Genomic DNA, 22,943 nt, shown 5'->3' on the forward strand with positions numbered 1-22,943 from the left:
AATGCTTTGACTCTCGATCTTGCTTGTCCTGATTCCTGCCCCAGGGTTGTAAGTTTCTCCTCCCTGGAATCCCCTCTTCAGGTAGGCACATGGATGGAGCAGTTCATGGTAAGGAATAACAGGCTTGAGGGGACTCAGGCAAGCAAGAGTGAGAAGGCCTGCAGCCAGGATTTGCTCCATCCCCAAACAAAGTTCCTGTTGACCTCAGAACACTGGCAAGAGGCCTGTGGGGCGGTCTTCCTCAGGGATAAAAGCCGGGCTAGAGCTGGCACTAACGGCACAGATGTCTGGAAGGAAGGGGTACTTTAGAAAAAAGGAGAGGCAGAAAAAAAAAAGAAAAGAAAAAAGGAGAGGCAGGCTGTACTGTAATTCTGCAAAGGTGGAAGGGTTGTGGGCTTTCCTAAGTGCATATGTGTGTGTGTGTGTGTGTGTGTGTGTGTGTGTACACCTGCTTGCCCGGGGCAGGGCTTACCCATCATCTAAGGATGTTCCTGCTCTGTGGATGTGAGAAGCTACCCCAGGCCCCAGTTGCTGCACCATCTCAGAGACAGGAGTGCAGAGGCAAGAGGCAGCATAAGAAAAGCTGTCTGGGGGATCACACCAGCCTTGCCTGCTGCATCCTTGCTCCCTCCCCGGCTGGCAGGGCCCACTGATACTCTCCAGTCTATAAAGCCTGCAGCAGGGCAGAAGAAGGTGGGCTGCCTCAGTGTTCAGTGCTCAAGGGCTGCTGAAACCTTAGGGACACCAAGGCTGTCCCTTCCCCTGGAGAAGGTGTCCTTCTGGGAGCCACCTATACAGTACAATTGTGTAACCACAGCATGTTCGTATGCAATAGTCCATGTAGGAGGGGTCGGTTCCCTGGGAACCCCCCTCTGCACTGGGTTTCCCAATATCAGAAGCTTCCAAAATGGATGGCAATCAGAGTACTAACTAAAGAAACAAATGGTTAAAACACACACCCTCTCCCACCAGAGAAGCTCCATACCCACAGGAGCTATTCACGACCAAGCCAGGCTAGGAGTGTGAGGCCACCTTTACCTGTTCCGGATCCCACCACGTCCCGGCTCGGTGACTCGGCCATGGCATCGGCCAGCCGCTCCCGCAGGCCCTCCTCCGTGTGCTCCATGGAGGCCATGTGCCGTAGCCCGAAGCCCTCCGGCCAGCTCCCACACACCTCCAGCAGGGTCACGCTCCGGTCGAAGGTACCTGCAGCGCACAAGGGACATCTGACGCTGAGTCACCTTGCAGAGAGCGGGCCGTTCTCTATGTCTGCTCACCGCCAACTCCCCGCCCTGCCCAGGGTCCATTTTAGCCCTTCCACAGGACGGATGAAGGAGGGAACGCCACGAAACACGGATGTGCAGGGCAGAACGAGACCGCTCACGCCACCAGATCAGAGCGTGTAGACCTCCGCGGCGTGAGGCTAGTGGTTTTTGAACTGTTTTCTTTTTCTGTTATTGTTGCATGGCTTGTAGGATCCTTGTTCCCCCACCAGGGATTGAAACCGGGCCCTCAGCAGTGAAAGCACAGAGTCCTAACCACTGGACCGCCAGGGAACTCCCCCGAACTGTTTTCTGAGGACCTACAGGGTTCTCTGAAGTCTTCAGGGACTGCTTCAAGATCTAGGTCAAGGGTAGGAAACTTCTTTCCCAGGTTCAAGCAAACTGCCCTCCCCACTTTTCTCTGTTTGAGGCAATAGGGCTTCGCCTAAAGATTCTTTTTTTTTTTTTTTTTTTTTTTCCGGTACGCGGGCCTCTCACTGTTGTGGCCTCTCCTGTTGCGGAGCACAGGCTCCGGATGCGCAGGCTCAGCGGCCATGGCTCACGGGCCCAGCCGCTCCGCGGCATGTGGGATCTTCCCGGACCGGGGCACGAACCTGTGTCCCCTGCATCGGCAGGTGGACCCTCAACCACTGCGCCACCAGGGAAGCCCTAAAGATTCATTTTTAAAAGGGGTTACATAGCTTAAATTTTTTTAAAAAAAGCATTCTAAGTCACTATATCCTATCACCTATACCAAATGCCCTCAGAAAGGTTATGTTCCAAGATCCAACGGCAAGTTTGTGGCAGGCTTGGTTCAAGAACTCAGATCTTCCGATGGCTCAGTCTAGAACTCATTCTACTCCACCGCATACAGTCCCCCAGCTGCCCCAGGACATGTGCACCACTGGGGCACCATTTTCAGGACGGCAGCATGAGACTTGGGTGATAGCACCTTCAGCAAAGACCTTTCCTCGATCTGAAGCTGCTTCCCAATTCCAAAAAGTACACGGTGCCCTGCTGAATGCCAAGATTAGATTTTACATGCAAGATCACTTCAAAGGCTAAATTTAAATTATTCTCCTTTATTATACAGCAAGTCTTCTGTGAAAGCTTATTTCATCCACTCTCTCTTGGAAGGAGATTATAGTCATGCTCTGTTGCTTTAAGCACATACCATTTCCCCAGCGATTAGGTAACTGAATCCACTGCATTTATTGGGCTTGGTTCCTGCCAGCACCAGGAAGATGGGGAAAAAATGCAAATGCCAATGTTTCCCAAAGTTAAAAGTACACCACCACACACTCTTTTTATCAGGTCTTGCTTCTCCTCTTTGATCAGCCGTCAGAAACTATCTTCCCTCGGCAGTCAGGACTGAGCAGCGTCAGGGCACACTCTCTGCCAATGACAGGTGGTAATAGAGAGGGTGCGAGCCCCAGCCCCGGCAGGCGGCCCTGCCTCTGATAATGGCCAAAGCACTGAGGTGATAACCGTTCGTAAACACTCCGACAGTCGGTGACTCCATACATCAGCAAAGAGGGCCAGATAATCCTGAGCTCTCCTGACCAGACAAAGGCCCCTGGCCAGCCCGCTGGGATTTCTATGTGTGGCAAGGGTCACTCCTGGTTCCTGGATGTCATCAGCCAGGTTTGGCTTTGATTTATCTCTTGCCTAACTGGAGGGTAGATTCCTGGTGCCGGGGTCATGGGCAGCGTCTATAAATGTATCTCCCCAAGAAGAGGCCCACCTTGGGAGTGGGTTGCTGGGGATCAGCCTGTCAGGTGGGACTCAGGGACGGGGAGCTGCCCTATACCACCTTCTCTCTCCATCAGGTAGGGTCAGGCGGTGGGTCTGGGGAGCCAGGCGCTGGGCAGTGGGGGAGAGGTGCTCTGAGTGTCAGCCCTCTAAGGGCCTGGGCTGTGCTAGTGTTGCCCTAGAGCCCACACTCAACCGGCGCCAGCCACGACTCAAAGGTGCCCAGTCCCCAAGGACACACAAGGAATGAAGACACACAGTGGACTGTTGATTCCAGTGCCCACTCACTAAGTGATGTGAGGCAAGTCCCTCCATCTCCTTTTTCCATCTCTGAAGTACACCTAGTAACTCTTTGCCCTGTCTCAAAGGAGGGAAGAGATTAAGTGAGGTTCCTGCCGGGAGTCTGAGTTCTCCTCTAGCGCCACCCCACTCTTAGTTGACAAGATCAAGAGCTACAGCACCATCGTTCCTGGTCTGCCTGGGAAGTCTATGCTTAGTAATTTCCAGAACAGGAGATCAACAATAAAATGTGGGTACTCCTCCACCCTGTGCGCTCAGGGCCGGGGTGGCAACTTTTTATTTTATTTTTTTTTATGGACAGAGATGTCCCAGAGCCTGGGGAAGGGAAGAGAATGATCTCACTTCACAGGAGCAGGGTGCCTGCCTCTAGAAAGGCGCTCAGTCAAGGATTGTATGTACTGTGTTTAGAGGTCAGGGCAGGTAAGCTGACAGCAGGGCCAAGAGATGTATCAGAAGCCAAAGCAGGAAGAAAACGAAACAATCCAGCAAGATGTTATGGCAAGAAGCGTGCAGGTAAGAGGCCCGGTCCATGAGAGAAGGTAAAGGCCAGAGGAGTACGTAATATTGTAAGGGACAGAGTGACAGTATACAGGAGAAAAGGATCATGAGCTAGTGTTTTAGTGGAGAATGGAAACAGAAACATAGGCTCTAACACATATTACTTGTATGTGTATAGCTCTGGGCAAGCCCTTTACCTTTCTGAGCCTCTGATTCCTCATCCATAAAAATGGAAAAACAATGCAATCTTATAGGGGTGTTACGGGGTTTGCATTGGATAAATAGCATATAGTGAGTGCTCTACACATAAGGGGTAACGCTCGTGTATATGTTAATAATAACAAGTATGTACAACTTTATACCACTTGAAGCGTCATCATAAATGTTGACTATCACAATGATCCTGAAAGGCAAGATGGGTACCACTCCAATTTATGGGAGAGGAGCTGGAAGCTCAGAGAGATTCAGTGGCTTGCTCAAAGTCTCTAAGTGACAGATCTGGAACACAAACTCCTAACTCTCATCTTGGAGATCATTCTATCAGCTGCATCTGGAGAACTGGAGAACTGTTATAGGGAGAAATCACCTCTATCTTTCCTGACTTGTTCTGAGAACTCCTGTCACCTTCAACCACGGCCTTTTAAAAATCTTTCCCACACCCAACCGGCCCAAGTTTCTTGGAGTATCCTGGTAACGCCGACGAGCCATCCTGTCTGTTAGATGGCACACAGGAGAAAAGAAAAATTGATAGAAGATCTAATCTGTTCTCTCTTAGCACGGGTACTGCGAGGAAGCTGTGCGTAGGAGGCTGGGGATACAAAAAGTGCTCAGCAAAGGAGCATTTGATCATTTCGACAGTCCTGAGAGGTCACAGAGAGCACGCAATCAGTGGTCCTGCTTGCAGTGCTAGAGGGAGTCCCAGCAGAGGCCCAGCGATGCCCCCCTTCCTGTCCATCCTTCCACCCCTGCCAGTGCAGATGAGGGCAGCAAAGGAGCTCACGGGGTCTCCTTGTCTTGGAGGGAGAAAAGGGCTGCAGGTGTGTGCATGTGCCAGCAGGGGCTGGGGTTAGAGGCTAAGCCCTTGGAGAGTGAGGTCACCTCTGGGCTCTTAGGCAACTGCGCATCTTGTCAGCGTGATCGGCACCACTATCATTCATCTGGCCAGCCTAGAGACACTCCATCAGATGGGCTGGCCCTTTGAGCCCCATTACGGGGGAAAGGGTCAGCTTCAAGGGGGAGAAGACACTTAGTGCAGGCTGCTTGCAAAGCACAAAGTATATGTACTTAGCAACAAAGATCTTTAGCTGAAGCAATGCTCTGCTGTTTACCAAGCCCTCTCATGTTTATGATTTCGGTTAACTCACACATTCATCAAATACGGATTAGTGTCCACTGTGATATGAGTCAAGCCCCGTGCGGAGGGATGGGAATACAAAGTGAGAAAGAAAAAAAAAAAGCTCAAGGTCCGCAAAACTCTGGGAAGCAGCAATGGTGACCATTTTACAGATCTGCATTTTTCTGAGACTGAGGGACGTGAGACAACTTAAGGTCACCGGTCCTAAGTGCGACAGTCTTCCCATGATGCTCCCTGGGGACCCCTTCCTTCAGGGCTGCCTGCCACCCCGCTATTCTCTGAATATATTTTCTAAGATTCAGTTCAGGTCTCAGTGGCTCAACAAAACCTTGTTATAATGATAACCTAAGTTATCATGAGCACTCTCCTACAAAGTCTGACTGTATGCGAAGTTCTTCACCTCTTGGGATGAAGCTGGTGAAAGCTATAAACTTACCCCCAAAATGCGTATTGGCAAACATGAAATGATACGAACAGTTTCAGGGTGTTGAGGGATGCCTCCGAAGCCCATCCTCAGATCCCAGGTTAGTGAGATCAGTGTCCTGGTGTTCTCCCCACACTGCCTTCTATGATTCTCATGATCTGCTCTTCAACCTAGTTTAGAAGCTGCTTTAGGGCATGGATTCCTCCACAAGCCATAAGTCTGTAATAAGCACCGGACTTTGTGCATTGTGCTTGCTCCAAACATGTTTATTGACTGATTATGAACATCTGAGAAATCTGACAGTCACTCTGGAGTCAGTACCCTTTGGGTGCATTGTCCCAGAGACTAAACATCTAGGGCCAGGGCTGGGAGGCGGAGATGGAGGAAAGCAGAAAACAGAGCTAAAATTAAATAAGAGGAAGGAGACAAATTGTAAGTGAGCAGAAAACAATGTTGCAATATCATTCTACTACCCCCTGGAGACTTATTTTACGGTGAGATTCTGGGAATTGGAAGAACCCAAACAATCTGCCTTGGATGACACAGAGAGCCAGGTTCATACAGGTGAGCTTCCCGAATCCTGCTTCCCAGCTTGGCATCCTGCATCACACTCTCTCCCCAGAGGAGAAATGGGTCATGTTCTCGGGTTTCACAAACGCATTAAAGGCATGCCACGACAGCTGGTGAGCCAGCAAGCTCCAGGGGGAGGTGAGTGGCACACGTGCTCTGTCTTTTGTGCACCACTGTCCAGGGGCAGGGAAGCCCAGCGGTGGAGGCAGCACGGGGGAGGTGGGATGCTCCTCCAAGCTGATAGTGTCTAATCACACCCTCGCTGTTTAGGAGATTGTGGCTCAGCCTCCGCTTTGCATCCATTAGATTCAGCCCAGGGTTTGGATGCTGATGAGAGCCTGTTGATCAGATTTCCAGCCACCAAGGAGGCCAGGTACCGAGAGCAAAACTTGTCATTAAACAACGCTCTTCAAGACAGAAGCCTTCCTGGGTGAGAGTTTGTGATGACAATGACGTCCATGATAACTAAGAAACGATCCCAGGCATGATGAGCGCGGCCATTGGAGAGTGTCCCCACCTGACCTGCAAACTAGGTCACCAGACTGCGCTTGAGACTGGTGCTTTCTCTGTGCTTATATGAACAGGTTGCTTCATATAAGCACAGGCTGAGGACATTAGCTTTGTGGTTATTAGATGTGGCCACAGGCATGTTTCACTGTCTCAACATGTGCTATGTCATGGCTAACAGACATGGGAGAAGGAGGCTGAGAGCATATGAGGACCCCATCTGTCCCTCTCAATCCTTTACGTTGGTTCCCAAGATAACCATAACCCACATCCACAAACGTAGTACAGAGCAAAGAGGCCTAGACCCCAGCAATCTTTTATGACTCCGACTATCTAATGCTCACCAAACTTGTGACCATGTACCATGTTTGTCCCATAGTCATCCGTTTGGCTGCGGGGTTTAGATTTGGTGGTTAGGTAATTAAAGGATCTACTATTCCAGTTCAGAAGTAAACTTAGCAATAGAAAGGAAAGGTACCAGCAAAGTACAGAAACACCCTTAGCTAATGGTGGCAAGCGAGGAGATGCTGGCGAGCCAGATGTGGTGTTGCCACATCTGTCCTCACAGGCCCTTGGGGCCACTAGTGGGAAGGAATTAGTCATTGTTCATCAGAGGTCCATGAACAGACTACCATGTGGGGCATGTCAAAGGCACCTGAGACAGGGAAGAGAAATTCAACAGTAACTGAGACACTAAGAATTTATGTGCTATTTAAAATAGTCATTTTGACAACGATTTTAACTGCAATATATGATCACAACTCATACTTTAAAGCTTAGGATATAGATTACAAATCCAGACGTCCAGGCTATAATTGGAATTCTCCCGTTAACTTTTCTGGTTACTCTAGGTCTTAATTTCCCCACTTACCACATGGAGAATAAATGAGCAACTCTCATTTAAGGGGTTTGCTAATATTTTCAATGTAATGAACAGTAATACACTAACAGAGCAATGGTGACATGATGTTTGAGGTTCCTAGGGTATCCAAGGGTACCAAATTTCATTTTCCACGAACCAGTTCCATAATCAAGCAGCCACCCTGTAAAGGGGTCTTGGCTGGAGGAAGCAAGGAAGGATTCTCTCGTGGAGACTTTGGTGGAAGCGTGATGCTGCTGACACCTTGATTTTGAACTTCTGGCCCCCAGAAGTATGAGAGAATAAATTTCTGTTGTTCTAAGTTACCAAGTTTGTAGTAATTTGTTACGGCAGCGCTAGGAAAATGATACACCTATAAAACAGGGAAATGAATATCTGCCTTCCAGGGCTGTCACGAGCATCTGATCAGATAGGACATGAAAGAGTGCTTTGTAAAACTGCACGGGGCCACTCCAACATAGAGGACTAGCCCAGGGCTCTGTGAGCAGCTCTTCTTAGGGGCAGTGGGATTCTGTGACAGGCTTAGAAAGTGAGTAGGGACACCTCTAGGCCAGAAGACAAGCAGCTTGAGGAGGATACTGGGTGGGAAAAAGTCACATCAGCTCCCAGTCTGGGCAACTCCATCGTGAAAGCTGAGTGGTTCTGTGTCATTACATAGCCAGAGCCTTTGATAGGGAGTTACAGCATCTACGTTGGGTATGTATTCTCCACTTCTCTGAGGATGACTGCAGAGGGTCCAGGAGAGCAAGGGAGGTGGTGTCTTAGCTCTGAGGTCAGGTCCCTCACATCCCCTGATCTCCCCACATCAGAGGGTGGGGATAGGACATTTCTGTTCCCTAAATTCTTTAATGAATAAACAGAATCGTACTCAACACAGGTAAGGATGAAATGAAATAGACTGTTGCTAATGGGAATATTATTGTTATAAACTATCTAAAGGGCAATTTGGCAATACGTATAAAGAGCCTTTTAAAAACATCAAAGGCCACTTCTAGGAACCTAACCCAACCTAACCCTAAGCTAAGATGCCAACAACCTTCATGCATAAAGATGCTCATTGCTACTTGAATGCAGCCTTACAATAGGGTATTTGTTAAGTAAATTATGCTTCATAGTGGCAGTAGAATATTAGGTAGTCTTGAAAAATGATACTTATAGCAGGAGAAATTCTATAAGAGATGATGTCAAATTATTTGGGATTAACAGACATACACTATTATATATGAAACAGATAAACAACAAGGACCTACAGTATAGCACAGGGAACTCTGCTCAGTATCTTGTAATAACCTACAATGGAAAAGAATCTGAAAAAGAATACACGTGTATATATAAAAATATGTAAATTTATATATACCTAAATATAAATAAATATATATATAACTGAATCACTTTGCTGTACACCTGAAACATTGTAAATGAGCTATACTTCAATTTTTAAAAAAATAAAACAAAATTGTACAGTTAGTATTACTGAACAATGTAAAGAAAGCATTAAAAAAAAAACATTTTAGGGCTTCCCTGGTGGCGCAGTGGTTGAGGGTCTGCCTGCCGATGCAGGGGATGCGGGTTCGTGCCCCGGTCCGGGAAGATCCCACAGGCCGCGGGGCGGCTGGGCCCGTGAGTCATGGCCGCTGAGCCTGTGTGTCCGGAGCCGGTGCTCCGCAACGGGAGAGGCCACAACAGTGAGAGGCCCGCGTACCGCAACAAACAAACAAACAAACAAAAACATTTTAAAAGAGTCATGACAAAATGTTATTAACCATGGTTGCCTCTGGGCAGTTGGGTTATATGGAACTCTCCTGTTACTTTAAACCTTTCTATTTGTTTCTTATAACTTCCATAATCAGCATAAAGCAAACCAACAAATACTAAGAAAAAATTGGAGAGAAAAAAATGCCTATGGCAGAAACAGTCATGCTTGGACCTGGATCACAGGTGAGCCTGTGAAAAGCACTGGAGGCGAAGCCCTGACTCTGCTGAGTTGACTCCCTTGCCAAGCTCTGTGCTTGACTCCCAGGGCAGGTGAGCCTGTGGCTCCAGGGCCCATATCTGACTTTTCTCCCAGTGGCCGTGGTTGGCTGCATGCGATGTTGACCCATCCCTGTGTACATTTGGCATATTTCTTATTAATTCATATCAGGAATGTGCACCAACTTGTGTGTGAAAAATGGCAGAAACAATTCCACCTCTGTACAAATTTCAGACATCAGATCAGAAAGGGCAGGTAGAGGGGCTCCCCTGGTGGCGCAGTGGTTGAGAGTCCGCCTGCCGATGCAGGGGACACGGGTTCGTGCCCCGGTCCAGGAAGATCCCACATGCCGCAGAGCCATGGCCGCTGAGGCTGCGCGTCCGGAGCCTGTGCTCCGGGAGAGGCCCACGTACCGAAAAAAAAAAAAAAAAGAAAGGGCAGGTAGAGCAACTCTGGAAGGAGCCGATTTTTACATCAAGTCCCTTTACCTGTCACCTTTGTCCCCACCCTGCCCTGCCTCCCACACTCCCACTATCCTTTGGATAAACAGGACACAGCTTCCTAGGAGATACCCTTCCATGACTGTCAAGGAAGGTCTGAGCCCCTTGCACATCATTAGGAGGTCACTGAGCAGGGCCCTGCCTCTTGCCTGGGAGCCCAAGAAATCAGTCATCACTGCAGGTCCCAGGGGAGTTACCACTGGCTTCACACTCAGACCAGACCCGAAGGTGCCTCAAACAGGAGAGCTTTCTGAGTCAGGTGGACATGGGCATTTCCCAGACAGGATCCCAGAGACCCTTTCCTCCTCTGCTTGAAACGTGGCACCATCAAGATTTCTCGCCGTCTAGGTGAGAAGGGAAGAATCATTTTGCAGCTAGGCTAACCCTCAGCATGCTTGGCCTGCTTCTGAGGGTGGAGAGGAAGTTTACGCACAGCCCTCTGTCATAGGATTTCTATGGTAAGGCTCAGAATACACCGCAAGACAAACGGTATCCTCGGAAACCTAACGACTCCTTGAATGGAAAAACTTCATGGAACTGTTATCTCTCCAGACAGGTAAGCGCACAAACTAGGTTTTCCAGGACAGTCCCGATTCCACATAATTAGTTCTGTGATCAGATCAGGTATCAGGAGAGGCAAGAGAACGGACATTTGTCAAGCGTCTATTTTGAGCCAGGCATAGCCACTTCACGTGCATTACCCCCTAGGAATCACCCCAACAAGTCTGATGTTGGTATCAATACTCCCATTTTACAGATCAAGAAACCGAGGCAGAGAGACCTAACATTTTTGCTCAAGATGACAATATCAAAGGTATGGTCAGGATTCTGGTTCTAGGTTCATCTGCCTCCAAAGCCTGTACTTTCCCCATGAAAATCCAGGCTGAATTTTGATTTTGAAAATATGGCTGCAGGACCAGGAAGGGGGTTTTCAGCTCAGTCTTCCCAGTCTCGAATTATAAAGTGGTTCTTGCCATTCAGCTGTGGTGGGGTGGGGGCGGCAACCCAACTAAAAGCCTGTGTTTGTCTTGAAAGAGATCGCAGTGCTCCACAAATAAGCCAAATCTGAGGCTCTCAACTGAGGAGAACTTTGAAGTCTGAAACCTGGGGCTAAGATGTCCTCTGTTTTTATTAATTAAAGAAGATGTTTCAAAACCATCAGATTCATCACAACCGGATTTCAGATGTGAAACCCAGTATACACATAGACGAGCATGGCTTGCCCTTTTGGGTTATTTTTGCTCCTCCCTGAGGGTCTGCGTTTCCTCAGATGACAGTGCTCTGCTTCCCGGTCTGGCTGAGGTGAATGGAGGCCCAACTTTGCAGGCCTGGGCCCTGCTGGCCTCAGGAGTTTTCAAAGGCCAGAGAGGGATGAGTGGGCAAAGTGGGTCCTGCTGCCATTTGCTCCTCTAAGCCCCCGGGGCAGTGGCTGTGGGGAAAGGGAGGGACCCACCCTGTGCCGAAGGAGGGTCCTGGATGTGCGTACGGGCCCCAGAGCTGACTGGTTTGATACCCTGCCCATTTCTGGCTTTATTATCCTGGTAGACCCCGAACTCTGTGGCCTTGAAAATGGCGCCCCCAGCTTGGGCAATAGGCGTTTCCATTTGTAATGTGTGGTCAGCCTTCTACCAATCTCTGCCATCAAAACCCATCAGTACTGACTCCACGGGATAAACCTGAACCAGATTTTCTGCCGCAGGCATCTTGGGATGAAGATCTGGGCCTGGCCTGCCATTCTGACATGGGGTCTATTATATAACAGGATCTCTACTTTCCAGGCCCTTCCAAAGAAGTTGTTTGGCAGAGACTTGGCCTCAGGGCCTGCAAGGAGGAACATGAAAACCAGCACGGTTTGGACAGTGCGGGACCCCCACTGGAGCTGGGGTGCCTGGGGATGCTTTCCATCGGGCGTGGAGGTTGAGGTTGGTGGAGGACAACCCACACTAGGGAAGGCGGCGGGCGGGGAGGTCTGAGCACAAAAATGAAAGCAAGGATGTCCCTCATGTGGGGCTGTGAGTCAACTCCACTGGAGCAGGAAGTCTCTCATGAAGAATAACAGCTCACACAATTTCACAGAATCACTGCATATTTTCACACAGTTATTTCACTTTGATTCTAGGATCACAGCAATTTGTACCGTAGGCAGGACAGACACTGTCGACTCCATTTTACAGATGAGGATACTGAGGGTCAGGGAGGGTCTGACTTGCCTCAGTCACCTTAGTTTCTTGCCTCACAGGGTAGCTGTGGAACCATCTGTGAAGGTCCTCAGTGGACAGACAAACACACTTCAGAAATATCATCGTGGCTGCCTGCGGTGGGCACAGAAGTGGGATCACAGCGTGGACTGGTGACCCATCTTGCTGAAAGCCTGGCTAGTGCTTTGCTTGGGTCCCTTGTCCTACAGGGACCTCCTTGACTTCTGGCCTCATTTCCTGGCCTGGCAGCCATGGGGGAGGGGGTGGGGCTCAGCCTGGTATCACTTGAATTTATCACACAAGGTGTGTTTGGGGCTTGTTCTGCACCTGAAACAGTGGGGTGCCCGGGAACTGTCATTTCCTGCCTTGACATGTCCAAGTATTTGTTTAGCCCTGGCTGGTGACACCGACTAGCCGCCCAGGCATGGAAACAACGGAGGATGTAGGGAAAAGTTGAGCCGCTGCAGGAACACACAGGGGGGAGCACTGAGGCATAGAAATCTTCACAATGAAAATAATCCCTTACACTCACACTGCCGTACCCTTCACAAGGTGCTTTCACAGGCCTTTCTCCCCTTAATCCTCACAACAAACACCCCTAGGGAGGAAGGCAAGGCAACTATTACTAGTCCCTGTTTCACAGCTGACGAGATAAGTGCAGGGAGTTAAGTGGGGGGCAGAGCGTAGACTGGGGAGCCCCATCCTGTGCTCCACACCTGTGCTACTCAAAGTGCGGGCCCCCAACCAGCAGCAGCAGGAAGCCCATTAGAAATGGAGCCTCTCAGGCCTCACCTGAGAGGTGACTGAATCAGGATCTGCGTTTAAGTCGGATCCCCAGGGGATCCGTGTGCACAATACAGCTGGAGACTGTTGCTGACACCGCCCTCCCCTCCCCTTGTCCTGCCCCACCAAACATTCTTAGAGTATGCTTAGAGGAGCATCTTAGAGATGCTCCTATCTACTCATCTCAAGACAAGGAAATTGGTCCAGGGAGGGGACGGGTCCTGGCCCCCGACGGCAGCAGGAACAGACAGAACCTTGATCTTGCTGATCAGTCCTGGGTCCCTTACATCCAGCTGACATTCAACTGGTATCTCCTTTGCCTTTCCACCCCCCTCCACACCCCACAGGTCAACCCTCAGACCACCCTCATCTGCCAGTCACTCAGCCTCTCCCCTTGGCTCCAGTCTTGTGCTAAGTGTTGACACAAGTTCTAAGGCCCGGGGTTAACCCTCTATGAAAGCAAACAGAGAAGCTCATACCTCGTGCTAAGTCTAGGAGCCGAGTAGAGAAGTGTGTGTGTGTGTGTGTGTGTGTGTGTGTGAGAGAGGTGGGGAGGGCCAATGCTTGGGTTGTCTCTGCCCTTTCCCCTCCGGCCTTCTTGCCTACAGGAGAAGGCTGGGGAACTCTTGCTTGCCTGTGAAGGAGATTCTGCTTAGGCTTTGTAAAATGCCCCCTTCATTAGTTAAGTGTGAAAATGTCCAAAAAACTGTGTTAATCTTCTTACGATTTCCCCTCCACTCACTGGTCACGCCCTGTGCCAAGTCTGGCACCTGGGTACAGTGATTCGTATGCCGTGGCTGGAGCTTGGGGCCAGGATTTCCCCTCCTTTTCCTCCGCTTCTGCTCCACTGGGGCCAATCAGGATGTTATTCATTTCCCTAGTTGAGAAGCAAGTTCAAAAAGGCCAGCACAGCCTCCTCTACCCCCTCCCTGTGGAAGCAATGCCAATCCCTCCCACGAGGAGGAAGCGACATATTTTGTTTCTGCTACGCTCACGCAAAGAGCAGGTTTACAGAGTTAGCCCAGAACGAGTGTGTTCGTGTGTTTGCGGAAACCTATCTTTTTATCTTTGGACCTAGGGTACACAATGAACTAGAGGAAGAGCAGAGTCATCCATAAGGAGAGAGAGAGAGAGAAAAAGCCAAGGCGCCAAGAGGCCCTTAGGAGGGGCCTGGACAACTCCTGTTGCCATGTCAGACAGACACGGCCTGTCATCTAACCGTGAGTTAGAGCTAACAGCTGAACGGAAGAATTAATTTCTCATTGTGTTTCATTTGAGTTTTAGAAATGCCTTCAGGGTAGAAAAGTTACTAATATAGCTTTCTCATGTGTCTCAGACTGTTAAAAAAAAAAAAAAGGTAAATAAAAACCAAGTCATCTTTCTTATATAAATACCTACCAAACAACTCAATGAACTTGCAAACTCACCAAAACCCTCCCGGGCAGGTCATTAATGAAGAGGCCTGGATATGAGCTCTATCATCATCTTCTAATGTAGGAGGTGACTCTCCTGCTCTCAAGAGTCAGGATGGGTGGTGGCACATCCGAGACTGGGTGAACCACCCCTCCTTCTCCTACCCCTGCCCGTGGTGTCTATCTTCAAGGCCCGAGTTGCTTGTACCCTTTGAATCTAGCTGCAATCTCTTCTCTTCACCTTATATCTTATTTTTTAAAGCATTGTGAGATGGGGCTGGGGGTCAGATCCTTTAGACAGACAAGGTGCTTATAAGGTCGATGAATTCTGCTGGTAGAAAGAGTACGTGGGTAAGAGTGGGAAACTAAATACTAGCTTTGACTCTGGTCTGTTCTGTGTGACCTTGTGCAGGTCACTCAGCCTCCAGGCACGTCAGTTTTCTCTACTGGAAAAGAGCAATAATAATGCTAGCTATTCTGGCTAGTTATTCGTAATTCTCAAAGTTATGCGAAGATTCAAATGACAGGGTACGAGATAGAAGCTTCAAGATTATGATGTGTAATCTGCATGCAAAGTACTGATTTTGCCCTGAGAAGCCAGATGGCCCTAGGCTGGTGCTTTCACCACTTCCCTCCAGCTCCTTTGAGACATAAGGAGGATGTCTAAATGGTGTGGCTTCCTGTGGCATGGGAACATCCACATAGCTTAGCTCACTGCTCATTTCTAAACCGGGAATGTGAAAGTCACCAGTAACGTCTTTACTGTAGCTTTCGTGTTGCACAAGATCCTCCACTGCTGCCCTCCAGGATCAAACAGGCTCCCCCCGAAGTTGTTCTGATGTCCCAGAGATACCCGAGAGCCAAGAGCCTGCAGCACAGATCTTGCCACATAATAGGTGCCCAGTAAATATTTATTGAATGAATGGATGAAAGAACAAGACTTCGTTATCTTTCAGTCTGAAGTATGTACGTGTCATGGGTATGAAGGGAGCTCCTAAGGGCATTTCTCAGCCACCCTCCTACCTCCAGGCAGCATCAGTCTTTCATGTTAAAATAACTACAAAAACGAAGAGGTCCCCACGCTCCTTAGAGGGACACTCCCGAGTTCTCTACCTCAGCAGGTACCTTCTGCCTGCAATATTAGCATAAGTCTAATTAATTTCTCTATTTATTCTGGAAAGATAACGTCCCAAAGCCAATTGCTTAGGAAAGATGATCTATCTTGACTATTCATTAAAGACAGCGTTTGAATTTTATAGATTTGCAATTTCACACAAGGGGTGCAGGCCCTCTGAACAACTTCTATGCCTAATAAATACCTATGGTAGAGTCAAAGGCCTTATTTACAAAGACGCTCCTGAGAATAGATGCTTTAAACATACTTCATGAATTTCACTGCTGGGACAGTGAGCGGTCTTAGCTCCTAAACATACAAATGAGTAGAGTCAGCTCCTGCCATGGCAGTAACTTTAAAATGTCTTCTTTGTCTACATGTGGTGTCTCTTCCAAACTACTTTAATAGTCAGCTTTTTAACATATGGTGGGGTTTTTTGTTTTTTTTTTTTTCATGCTGGATTACATTCAGTTCCATTATTCCACAAAGTGGAATAGGCAATGAGACTGTCTACACCAGAGGGCAGTGAGGGTGTTCCAGTCTAAATGCTTTCAGAGAAGTAGCGCTAGATCAATTATCTGTCTAAACGCAGGATTTCCATTGGATTCCCGAATACTCAGACAGTTGTTCAAAAACTCTCCATTAGATCAGTGGGTTAGCATTTCCATTTCTACACATCTGAGGAGTTCTACCAGTCACAGTGGCTCATAACTAACGCCAGGGGTTCTCCAGAGCCTTAGGTCAGAACTTGTGTGTAGGGTGGGAGGGTGGAGGTATGGCTGGTGGAGTCACAAAGAGCCCCCAGGTTATGATGGAAGAACCTTCGGTCTGAAGCATCATTCTCAGACTTCCCTAATGAGAAGAATCACCAGGGTGCTTATTGAAAAACAGATTCTCAGGCCCGTCTCCAAGGTGTCCTAATAATAGAGTGGTTCTGGGATAGCGTCTGATTCTGACCTGGGAATTTTGGGAACCACGGCTCTAGAGCTGCCGGTGCTCAAATCTAGTCTTAAGCATCTCTCAAGATTGAAAAAGCATGTGACTGTCCCCCCATGACCGTGGTAGCTCAGTTACAACCATGTGGCAACTCAGATGCTATAAAGGAAAGCTGAGTGCGTCGGGAAGTTGCAGACTGCTCCCACTCTTTCCCAGTTTCCTCTGATTCTCCTCCTCCCTCTCTGACCACCCCCAAAGCCTCTCCCAAGGCCTTGCTCGGCCCCTCTGCTTCTCAAATGTTGGTGCTTCTAAGGGTTTCACCCTTAACCCTCTTCCTTCTCTGCACACTGCGCCTGGGTGAGCTTATCAGCTCTTAGTCGCAACTACCATGGACATGCGACTTGACTTCCAAACTGCACTTCTAACTCGGTTCTCTCTTGGCCTCCAGGGCCAATTGTGTCAGACTAAACACGTTCCCCAGGCACCTCCAAGTCATGTCCAAAACCAATCCATTACCTTACAGCTCCAAAGTGTGTTCCTCCTTCTCTAGTCCCTAAACCAATGGCCACACTGTCTTCTCGGTGCCCTCTGCCAGACCCCTCCTTTCCCTCATCCCATTCCCAGAGCCAGCTGGTCAGGAAGTCCGGTGGATCTGACTTCTCAAACTCTTTTTAAAAAATAAAATAAAGAAAGAAAATTTGGGGGCTGCACCGCGAGGCTTGTGGGATCTTGGTTCCCTGACCAGGGATTGAACCTGGGCCCCAACAGCGAAAGCACCAAGTCCTAACCACTGGATCGCCAGGGAATTCCCTTCTTAAACCCTCTTGACGCTGTCTCCTACTCCATAGCCACTGAGTTCAGTTCTCACAGGGTCATTCCAACAACTTGACACTGGTCTTCCTGCTGCTCAGTAGACCTTCCCCCTTCTTTTCATTCTTCTTAGTGCCGCCAGAGTGATCTTCTATACAATGCAAATCTGAATATCTGCCTCATCTAGCCTCAGGATAAAGCCCAATCTCCTTAGCACCACTGTCATCACCTGGCCCTGGCCGGCTCTCCACACTCTACACACCATACTCGCCCTGGTGCTTTGCCCACTGTGCCACTGAATCTGCGGCTCCCTCTGCCTGGGACGTTCTTCCCTGGCTAAGTCCTATTTATCCTTGAAGACTCAGATCAGCTGGGGAGTCTAGCGCTCTCCTTCTGGGGCTGATTCAGGTTTTCCAGCAGGCGCCACAGCACCCTGGGCTTCCCTTCCCGAGAGCCCACATGTAGTCAATTCCACAACAGACCCTTACTGGGGGTCCATTACGGTCCAGCTACTGTGCTGAGTGCTGGGAGTTTTGGTAAAGGTGACAGGCTACAAAAAAGAACAATAAAGTATTTTCTGGTCTATCTTCTCACTAGACTGTACGTTCCTGGAGGGCAGCATCTCCTTCTTTTTTTTTTTTTTTTTGGCTGTGTTGGGTCTTCGTTGCTGCACACGGGCTTTCTCTAGTTGTGGCACGCGGGCTTCTCATTGCAGTGGCTTCTCTTGTTGCGGAGCACGGGCTCTAGGCGCACGGGCTTCAGTAGCTGTGGCTCGTGGGTTCTAGAGCGCAGGTTCAGTAGTTGTGGCGCATGGGCTTAGTTGCTCTGCAGCATGTGGGATCTTCCTGGACCAGGGCTCGAACCTGTGTCCCCTGTGTTGGCAGGCGGATTCTTAACCATTGCGCCACCAGGGAAGCCCGTTCTTTTTAAAAAAGATCTCTGTATCCTAAACGCACAGCACGGTGCCTCAGTTCCTGGCACCCAGCAGGAAGGAAACAGGGAGGGAAGAAACTGAGGCTGTTTAACCTGGAGAAGAGGTTCAGAGAGCTGAGATTCTAGAATTCAAACATTTGAAGAGCAGTTTTACAGAAAAGGGAATAGGCGTGTGTGTGTGTGTGTGTGTGTGTCTGTCTGTCTGTCTGTCTGTCTCACCAGGGGGAAAAACAGGACACAGAGGGAGAAGACAACATGCTGCCGCGTCTCAGACCAGCATGAGGAGAGGTGCCGCCTGCAGCTGACACGACACGAGGCTCGGCCCCAGCCTGAGCTCCTCCGGGAAGCCCTCCTGGAGTCACCTGCAGGGAACGGTCCTCCTGCTGCATCCCCACAGCAAACGCACACCCTCCGTGGTGGGACTGTGGCCAAGTGAGCTGTTTCCGTGTCTTTCAACAGCACTGTGAGTGTTTTGTTTTATTTTTGTATTCAGAGCCCAACAGAGGTAGAATGGGAAATGGTGAAAGGCTGACTTTTAGGGCCCTTCTTCTGTCATTTATAATAGCTGTATAAGTTGGGGAACTTAGTTACCTCTCCTGGTTCAACTTATACATCTGTAAAATGGGAATAATTAAAAATAGTAAGGCTTAAACAAACGTGCCTTATACACAATAAATGCTTAAAGGGACCACTATCCCACTGATTGTCACAACGACCCTGCATTATTCCGTTCTTCTGAGAAGTTCTTCTGTTTCAGAAAGAAGCTGAGGTATAAAGACACTCTGTACTAGGCCACAGAGCTGGACCTCGGGGCCAGGATTTGAGACATCTCATACAGTATTCCTTTCAGGCATTACAAAAACACTTTCTCCCTGATTTTTCAATCATACTAAAATGATCTGACAATAAAAGGAAGTACAGTCTTCTCCAAGGGAATGCAAATATTCTTTGTGAATGACATCACCTCTTCTAAAGGAATTACCTTACCAAGCGGGGGAGAAGCTCAGAGCTCACAGTCTCTAGAATAGGGCTCCACATCCTCGTCACTGGACTCTACAGACCAAAGCAACAATCCCTCGGCTTCAAAGAGGACTGTGGTGTTACACGCCTGTCACCTTCTCAACGATTTCTGCCAAATGCTGAGAAAGTGTGGCACTCAGGTACGCGGACAAACCAACCCCCTTGGCCTCACGATTCACCGACCTCCACACACCAGTGACCTTCCCCTTCATTCCAGCCATTTGCTCACCTGGATCTTGCAATTGGCCCTTCTAGTATTTGAAGCAAGAAACCCCACATTTTGATCGTGAAACTTCCTATTTGTCTCTCCCTCACACGTCCTCATTTCTACCAATGATGATTTTCAGCTTCACCGAGACTGCCAGCCTCTGGAGCCCTCCACAATATCCCAAGCCACCAGCTCCCTCCTGGTGGCACTTCTTCACCATCCATCCCAGCTCACAGGTCCAAGAACACTCTCGCCGAGCCCCCGTCACCCCCCACTCCTGGTCTATCCGCCCCTCCCGCTTTGCCAGACGCATCCGGGATGGTCCAGGCAACCATCGAACTTCTCTGCTCCTGGGCTGCTGAGCTGTGCTGGAGAAAAACCATACACCTGTGTCAACTGGCGCCATGACAAATTTATCAGCCAGGCCCTCCCTGTTCCTCAATCTTTTTTTTTTTTTTTTTCCCATTTGTTCCTGGTCAGTTCCCTCCTGTATTTTCCCTCTCTTCTCAAGCTCCCCAAACCTGTCACAACTCTCTCCCTCATTCTCAGCAGATGACCTGCCAACTCACTGCCTTAGGGATTTCCTTTTTAGTTCTTTCTTTTAAAGATTCAAAAGTCCATGCATCTTAAAAGCAACCTGGTATAGGAGTGACAAGCCCAAAACACAGCCCCTGAAGAATCATCCAGCCAGCCAGTCAGGCAGAGTAGAAGCGGAGTCTCCTCCGGAAGGAGAAAGCGGGAGCGGGGGGTGTCGGCTGGGAACAAGAGAACCGCTCTTCCTGCCTTTCCTTTCCCACTGAATACGTTCTGGAGAGTTTTTTACTTTGCCCTTGTCACTTCTATTCTTCATCAGCAGGCTGGTGCTGTGTGAGGCTGAGTGCCATCCTAAGGTGGAAGGAAAGATGATGACAGCAGGCGGGTGAGCCCCTGCCCCAGGCGGACGGTTTATAATCCAGATTACCCTGTGGTGCCTCCAAATGAGAAGGGACACAGCAGTAATCATTCCTGAGAGATTTGTGTGCGTGTGTGCGTGCGTGCGTGTGTGTGTATCCATTTCAGAGTCATCCCAGGAGTCAGAAAATACCTGTCCACAGTGGCAGACAAGGGGCTAGAATGTTGCCTCAACTGCTTGCCACGGTGGCCAAGTTCCTTGATGACCCGGCCCTGCTCACTCCTCCAGACTCATCGCTCCCCCTGCTCCCTTGTCCCTTGTGTTAAGCATAATGAAATTCTTCTTCTTCCTCCAGTGGACGGCTCCCTCTCACCTCTGGGCCTTCACATCTTCCCCCTGATGACAGCTTAAACAGAGCTTCTTCTGAGCCTTCCCTGACCCTCTATAGGTTAGCTCCAATGCCCCTCCTGTGTGCTCCCACAGCAGAGACCCCTGAACCTACCTTATCACACACACTCCATGGGCACTGCTGGTTTGTCTGTTTTCCCTCCTACAATATAAGCCCACGAGGGTGGAGAGATCATCCGTCTTGCTCTTTACCGTATCCTCAAAACTTAGGGCCCACATTCCTAACGTCTTGATACCGATCCCTGAGAATCAAGGGTTTTAGAGGATAACAGAACACTAATATCAGTGCACAGAGGGAAGAAAGTCCCAGTGGAAATAACGCTGGGCCTAAAGGGGGAACCAGTCTCAACCAGAAGACCCAGAGTCGACCGTTGCTCGTTTCATGGTGCAATGGCTCCAACTTTCAGCTCAGGGTCTTGGATGAACAGGCCCATGTCTCTGACAAAGCAGAATAAACTGGTAAGAGGTTGGCCCTTTAAGACCCAGGGGATTTGATGTCAAAGGATGACGTAGGCAGGTGAACTCAGGTTCCTCTGTGTAAAGAGGGTTCATGTGTTCCAGCTCCTTGTGGGTTATCGATGAGCCTCTCTCAGACTTGATCGCGGGGCTCTTTGGGATCAGAGTTGGGTGCTGGTCTGGTCTGCACCCTCAGCCTGCTCTCCAGGCCCCTGGCCCCCGTCTCTTGGTCTCTGATTTGTCTTAGCCCACCCAGGACCTTCTTGCTAACCAGATTTCACCAGGCCATCTATACCCGAGTCTGTATCCAGCCAGGTGCCCCGTCCTGCTAGAACGACCTGACTTCACCAACCAGGCACCAGACGAAGCACGGGACTTTGTGGCAGGAAGAGAAAGCGGGGAGGGGTACAAACAGAGAGGGTGCCCCATGGCGGCTGCAGAGCTGAATCGAGCGAAGAACACTGCCACAGATTTGCTTCTCTCGTTCCAGGCAAGATGCCCAACTGGCACTTTTTCAGAGAAATTAAGCTGCTTCTGACTTAGACTGAGGGTAATCACAAGTTCCTGGAGGATCACGCTGAGGAGGGAACTGTCAGAAGAGACATGTGATCACGCTGAGACCTGGTAGAGGAACGGCGGTGGGATGTCTGTTGTCCTGCCGTCCAGCTGTCTGGCACAAACCCCTGCATACGCTTCCTCCAACAGTGCTTCTCACCTGGGGCGACACATCAGAATCCACTGGGGAGCTTTTCAAATATACGGAGGTGCGAGCCCCGTCCCAGATCATAATCTGAATCTCTGGGGCATAAGACTGGGGCCTGGGCATCTTTATCTTTGAAAAGCTCCCCTAACCCTGACACTCACCTTCACCCTAACTCTAACCCAGGTGACTCTGAGGTACTCCCTGTTGCCATAAACCACGGCCAGGTCTCTACTGCTGTCTAAGTCAGTGCGTCTGCCTGAGGCCATTACTACGTAGAGAGCAGGGCACACACCTGCATAATTCTCTCTACTCAGAGGCCACCCTGGTGCCATTTCCAACATGAAGCTCCACGGAAGGGTTTGTGCTTCTGCTCCAGATGACGTTTGTAGAAACACTACCGTCCCCACCCTGCATGGCAACAGCCTTGGCCAATGTGCCCATGAAGGCACACATGGACTGACGGAGGGATCTGGTGCCAACCCTCCACAAACCAACCCTCCTCCGTGGCCCAGCAAGCTGGGAAACTAGGGAGGGGTGGCTCAGAAGAGGTCACTTACTAGAGTATGAAGGAACATTCTCCTTTTCCTTCAGAAGAAAAATTTCTTCATACCGTGCATGGATGAGAACCTCTAGCCCTCCACGGCATTCATTTCTGTAGTGTGCTGTTGACTGCTGTATGCCCAGAACTGCAATAGAGGTGATCAACACACGCTTGCTAAGTGAATGAGCTACAGAGACCCCTTCATCTTGGGCTCTCTGGCCCAGTGAGGGAGGAGGGACGGGGTAACTCGGCAGTTGTGAGATTCCTCAGCGGCGACACTGCCCCACTCACTCTGCCTGAGAATCGAGAACGAAACATTTTTAAGAACCAAGCTCTGAACCACCATCCTAAGTTCATGATTTCCATCACGGCCAACTGCCTGCCTACACGTCATAATAACTTTTCTGTCCACTGTTGCTAAAAAGGCACTTTCTAGGACACCTAAGTTCCTTAACACTAAAATATTGTGTTATTCCTATTTGGAAATTGTCTTCCAAATCATCCCTGAAA

General features: G+C 49.4%; 1 protein-coding gene across 4 annotated transcripts in view; it reads right to left on the reverse strand.

Moving 5' to 3' along the window:
• BCAS3 (BCAS3 microtubule associated cell migration factor) overlaps positions 1-22,943 on the reverse strand; it is a 575,284-nt gene that overhangs the window by 21,775 nt on the left and 530,566 nt on the right. For 3 of the 4 annotated variants that reach the window (XM_024757571.1, XM_024757569.1, XM_024757570.1), the window contains one exon: positions 1,039-1,206. In XM_024757571.1, the coding sequence (XP_024613339.1) occupies positions 1,039-1,206 (168 nt within the window). Of the gene's footprint in view, positions 1-1,038; positions 1,227-22,943 lie in introns of those variants that run through there. The other variant, XM_024757572.1, reaches the window with a different exon arrangement.

The sequence above is a fragment of the Neophocaena asiaeorientalis genome, unplaced genomic scaffold, assembly GCF_003031525.2.
Source record: "Neophocaena asiaeorientalis asiaeorientalis breed wild unplaced genomic scaffold, Neophocaena_asiaeorientalis_V1.1 scaffold327, whole genome shotgun sequence".
NCBI classification, from domain to species: domain Eukaryota; kingdom Metazoa; phylum Chordata; class Mammalia; order Artiodactyla; family Phocoenidae; genus Neophocaena; species Neophocaena asiaeorientalis.